This window comes from Tympanuchus pallidicinctus, unplaced genomic scaffold (assembly GCF_026119805.1).
Source record: "Tympanuchus pallidicinctus isolate F22 unplaced genomic scaffold, pur_lepc_1.0 scaffold17, whole genome shotgun sequence".
Classification (NCBI taxonomy): domain Eukaryota; kingdom Metazoa; phylum Chordata; class Aves; order Galliformes; family Phasianidae; genus Tympanuchus; species Tympanuchus pallidicinctus.
The window spans coordinates 18,063,689-18,069,039 of record NW_026294690.1 but is presented as its reverse complement, the minus strand read 5'-3'; the positions used below and the strand labels follow the sequence as shown (position 1 = coordinate 18,069,039).

Below are 5,351 nucleotides of genomic sequence, written 5' to 3'. Positions count from 1 at the left end.
GCTTTTACTGGTGGGGAAAAATACTGGCAACGTGCTTTGAATTTCTCTTGGCTGGGTTGTAGGCTTAATTTCAGAACTTCCAAATTGCAAATATGGCATTGGAAACTGAGGCTAATGAATGACTGCTAGAATAGAATTCATTCAAATCAAAATATGGCAAACGGAACTATGAGCCCTAAGGTTTAATGAGATAAACTAAGAAGCTGTTGTCTGTTCCCCAACACAAAGCAAACACCCAAACAAAACAACCTCTCCTGATTTGAAAGAATAACGATAGCAAGGAGAAGGGGGTATACTGAGAACTACCTCATTTCAGGATCTGAATGTAGTTCAGCCCTGTCACAAAGTGTTCTCAACTACCACTGCTGCAGCAGGGGGTGCTTGTGCTAACTGGAGCCTTCACAGGGAATGTCTGTGCTGTCAGCTCTGCCCCGGCACCGCTCTCCTCCTGGACCTGTTATGCAGCAGAGGTGCTGACCTCTGTCAGGCTGTGTAAGTGCCTGTGTTAAATGGATTGAACTCGGCAGTCTTGTCAGATGCTCTCAGAGATAACAGTGAAAAATGTGGTGGATTAACAGAACTTTTGCATTGATGACACTCTTTCCCAGCAGTGGTGAAGTAGGTGCGGGTCAATGCAGTGTGAGGTGAATACAAACCTGTATTTACAAGCCCATCCAGCTCCCTCTGCACTTGGTGTTCAATGCTGGGAGGCACAGGAGAGCATCAGGGGAGCCCTTCCCTGAGCATCAGCCTCTGGGGCAGTGGGAAACTCATGTGAGCAGCAGAGAAAATGATTCAGAACACACCAGCGTGGTGAAAGCTAGGATTCTGTGGCAAATATTTTGTATGCTGAGGTTGTTTTACCAGCATGAAAGGTTTTAAATCTGTGTATTAGAAACGTCTTTTGTTAATTCTTAATAAAATTGATTCTCCCTTTCTAAAAGGCATAATTCTGCCTTAAGAGATACACTTCATAAAGATTCTGCGGAGTTGTTTTTCGTTTTTGTTCTGGAAAAATGCCTCGGAGTAAAGCAAACAGAAAGCTGTATATAGCTCTGCATAGTGGAAAGTTCACTTTGCTATTTAAAAACAACTTCATATCAATTTTTTTTTTTCAGTTCCTTGCTAGGGCACGTTTAGGATTCCGGTCCACACCCGAGGGCAGCAGGCAGTGCTAACAGCCCTGCTGTTTACACAAAGGTGTGCTGTGATGGGCCTTTAGTGCAGCTGTTTCTAACAGCCCTGCAGACCCTTCTTGCTCTGCGTGTGGAAGTTTGTTTTGGCCCAATAACTGCTCAGCTCACTTGTTAGAGACAGCAGCAGCGGGTGGGGGCTGGGCAGGTAGGACTGCAGGGGCAGAAGGCAATGAGCTCGGATTTAAGGCTGCTGGTGCAAGGAGCAGGTATTGTTAATGTGCTCCTCTGTTTTGGGTTTTGAATTTACACTTCCTTAACTACTCGAAATCATGCCAAGTATGTATTCATAACAGGAAGCTAACACACAGTGCTGTCATCTTGAAAACCCATCTAATCTTCAGGAACAGGAATACAGGAGACAAACCTATCTTGAAACTTTTTCCAGGAGGAAAAAGAGGAAGCAGATTGGATCATCTACTCCCACACCTCCTGTCCTGTAGGCTGAAAGTATCTGGGTGGCTGCCACGATGCCCTTGGGGAGAAGAAAACCAGATAAGCCCCTCAACAAGACGAGAAATCTTGCTGTCTAAGCTGTGTTCTGGTTCCTAGCAAAGCGTGCATTGAGTCACAGAACCACACAGTTCTGTAGAATCAGACAGCCCAGCTCAGACCAAAGGAAATCAAGCTGCTGCCCCCGCTGTGTGGGAATGGTACCTTTCACAGCAGCTGCATTCCTGTGGCTGTTCCTCTGTAGTGACAGGAGTGCAGACAGAACGCTCCCCAGCTGCTCTCCTGCAGCGCCGCAGGGAGGCCGTGCACAGCAGCACGTGTGTGTATCTCTGTGCAAGGATAACAAAAAGAAGATGCAGTAATTATTTCTTTCCTGCGGCAGGAGGCAGGCATTGCCTCATTCTGTTTGCCTCTGTAGAAACAGAGAAAAGAAAACAATAGCTTCTAACTTCTCAGTCTGTTGTTTTCTGTGCTTCACTTTCCAACTTTAATCCATCTCAGAAGCCAGAACAGCAGTGCCACGCTGCTCTGGGCTGCACTCTGATTTTACTTTTGGAGTGCAATATTACAGTGCTGGAAAGTAATGTAGAAGCAATGCTTGCTGTTACTGCAGAAATCACAGCAGATGAGCCTCAAGATAGAAGTGCAATCATCCCATCTATCTAAACCACATCCATGAGCCTTCTGTGCGCTCTGCACAGAAGCTAAACAATAACAAAAAGGAACAGTCCCTTAATGAGGAATTTTGGCAAGCTGCTTCATGTGACTGGAAGAGGAAAAGCAGGTGGGAAGCATTTAAGTTAGCCTTTTAGGGCAGGTTTTGAACATGTGTAAGAATTGCGGTTGGTGGAACAAGAGAACTGTAGCAACTCATTTTAAAGATTTATTTCTTACAACAAGGTTTAAGACATCTAATGCCTCTTAGTGCAAATTCCAGCATTCCTTTGTCTCTCTCACTCCTCTGTGTGACTGCCAGAGCTGCCTGTTGCTGTTACCACAGCTCCCTTCTCCATACCTGTGTTAACGCTCATTCGTTCTGAAAGCTTTAGTACAAATTAAAGACATAATTTGTTAACATATGGTAAGCTGTCAGCTGAAAACAAGAAGAAAGCACCAATCCCGGGTCAGTAATTGAGACTGGAACACCCTGAAGCTTCTTATCATCCACCTTGAAAACAGCCTCTGGGACGCTGCATGAAGGTGGTCTCAAAATCTTATGTTCTCAGCTGTTACTCAAAACCTCGCTTTATACTTCTACAAAAAATAGTTCTTTGATGTTTGCAGTTTGATCTAGGTGCACTTCAACTACTGGAGAAAATGGCATCGCTACGTATGGCCAGGGAGCTACGGAGAGCTCTGTGAATGTGTGTCTGCAGCGGGGAACAGGGAGCCGTCCCAGGGCAGGAAGGCAGCGCAGGTCCGGGACCCACAGAAGCACGGCTTCCTCAGCACGCTGCCTTCTTCTGAAGCTTTTTGTTCCCCCTCAGTTGGCGGTAAGTTACGGAACCTCCCAGAATAATCGTAGCAAAGCTCCTCTCCAGCAGAAATATCGGTGGCAGCGAAAAGCGCCAGCCTGGGCACCATGGAGTCAACGCGGACGGGCACCATCACTAAGTTGGGTTCGCAGGAGTGATTGAGGAACCTGCCCACGTTCCCGATGTACGTGGGGTCAACGAAGGTCTCCATCAGCCGCCCGTCGTGGAGGTGCTCCCGCACGGCTATGATGTAGTTCGGATCCTGGGCCGCCTGGGCGCGGCTCCTCCTGCGTGCCTCGGCGAAGCCCAAAACCTCCCCGGCGTATTCGCAGACAAAGCTCCCCTCGGCTACGGCTTCCAGAGCGCGGACGCCCCAGCCCTTCTTAGCCGTCTTGAACACCTGGAGCCTGACCTGCAGACCCCTCTGCACGACCCTGTTCTGACAGCCGTCCCCGCAGCGGCACATGGCGTTGCACTCCAAGAGCGGCGCGGCGCAATGCGGGACGCGGCCGCGCCGTCCGAGCCGCACGCACGGGCAGGAGCGGGCGGTGCAGGAGCGGACGCGGCACGGGCAGCCCTGGAAGGTCACCTCGGTGGGGTCGATGGCTCCGTCCGCCCCGGGCACGCAGTCCGGGCTGTACTGCGGGGAGAGCGGCACTCAGAGCCCGCTACCGGGCTCTCCCGGGTACCCGGGCTATCCGAACGGCCGCCCGCGTCGGAAGGACGGCGGACGCGCGGCTCGGTGACGCCGATGCCCCCCGCGGGTGAGCGAGCGATCTCAGCGCTGCCGAACGCCGGCTTCGTCGCCCGGCCGACGCGCTCCCGATGGCCGCCCCGCTCCGCCTACCTGGAACGGCGCCGGGCTTTCCCCGGGCGGCCACAGCGCCACGGCCACGGGCTCCAGCCCGCCGCTCACGTCCCGCCCGGCCGCCATGCTTTAGCCCCGCCCTCGCCCCGCGCCGATTGGCTGCCCGGGCCGCGGTCGCTCCGCTCATTGGCTGAGGGGATGGGGCATCGCGCGGGCGCTGTGGGAGCCTTGAGGGTGTGGAGCAGGAGGAGGGCGCCATCTTGAGGGCGTGAAGCTGCTGCCCTGTGTGGGGCGGTCCGTCGGTCCGTGCTCTCGTTCCGATGGCGGTGTGTCGTTCCGAGCTCATCTGTGGGCGTTGAACCCGCAGGCTGTGCAGGAGTGGTTTTTCTCCGGACTCACACCGCGGCGTGGAGCGCCAGCAGCAGAAGGGCTCTGCGGTCTCGTGTCCGTGCCCGGTCGGCTGCTCCTCTCCCTTCTCTGCTTATCTTAGGGTTTCTTAACCGCTCTGTTTGTGGTCACATCTCCGTGCTGCTCTTCTCAGCTCGGGTGTGCGCCTTCCTTTGATTTGAGCTTGTTTCCTGGTAAGCTGCTCCATCAGCTCTGCAGGCGCCTTCTGCCAGTGCGCGGTGTGTCTGCTGGAACATCGACCCGCAGGTTGGGGGGCACCAAAAATCCACGTCCCGTTGAGCGGGGCAGAGCTGCGCTGCGCTGAGGGCGGTGAAGTTCACAGGCTGGTGTCTGCACGTGGAAGCGTTGGGTTGTTTCCCCACGTGGCCTCGGTTCTGCAAGTAAAGCACACATCTGGTAGGGTTTGTTCAGCTCTCAAGTTTGCAAGGCTGTTGGTGATGCAGCACAGCCAAAAAACACTTTGATTTGACACCTGCCATCTACTGCTATTGAGCTCCAAACCTCCGAGTGGCAGAACACAAATGTTCTGCAGGGTGTTTGGGCGTGGGATGCAGTGTGGTCCACTGACAGATAACGTTATCAAACGACACGTCGTGCGTTATCACACACAAGGCAGTTTGTGTGGATGAGTGTTACACAGTGTTACTTTTGACTGAGAAGTCAGGTTGTTCATCGTGTTCAGGTGGAACTGTGTCGGAGCGATTCTTTTTGGTGATTTACCACTAGTTCTGTGGTGGCGTGCTGGTTTCAGACACGTGTTGTGTGTCAGCCATGTTTCCAGCCTGCATGAACCCCAAATCGGTGCAGCTGTAGAGGAGATTGTACAGCTTGGTCTTGGCAAACGCTGCAGTGGTCTTCCAAGGTGAGAAGATGAGCTCACAGGGGTTCTTGTACTGAGTGAGTGAGGAACTCAGTGCATTCCAAGGCTGTAATGTTGATCAGGTTTCATGGTGCTGGTTGGTATCTCCTGAGATGGAACAGAGCTGCTAACACACATAAGCTGGAGCTGATGAA

The 5,351-nt window shown here is 52.5% G+C and overlaps 1 protein-coding gene across 1 annotated transcript; it reads right to left on the bottom strand.

The window, feature by feature from the left end:
• Positions 1 to 2,516: 2,516 nt before the first annotated feature.
• Positions 2,517 to 4,095, bottom strand: LOC128078291 (histone-lysine N-methyltransferase SETMAR). Its single transcript, XM_052678314.1, has 2 exons — positions 3,969 to 4,095; positions 2,517 to 3,761 (listed from the first exon to the last, which is right to left on the bottom strand). Exons 1-2 carry the CDS (start codon positions 4,053 to 4,055, stop codon positions 2,991 to 2,993), a joined length of 858 nt encoding a protein of 285 aa, XP_052534274.1. The 5' UTR covers positions 4,056 to 4,095; the 3' UTR covers positions 2,517 to 2,990.
• Between the last annotated feature and the right edge of the window lie 1,256 nt (positions 4,096 to 5,351).

Bases quoted from the DNA above. Each gene is read 5' to 3' on its own strand.
- LOC128078291 (XM_052678314.1), bottom strand. From the start codon at position 4,055: ATGGCGGCCGGGCGGGACGTGAGCGGCGGGCTGGAGCCCGTGGCCGTG. The intron at 3,762-3,968 runs GTAGGCGGAGCG...CTCTCCCCGCAG, and splicing joins AAAGCCCGGCGCCGTTCCAG to TACAGCCCGGACTGCGTGCC.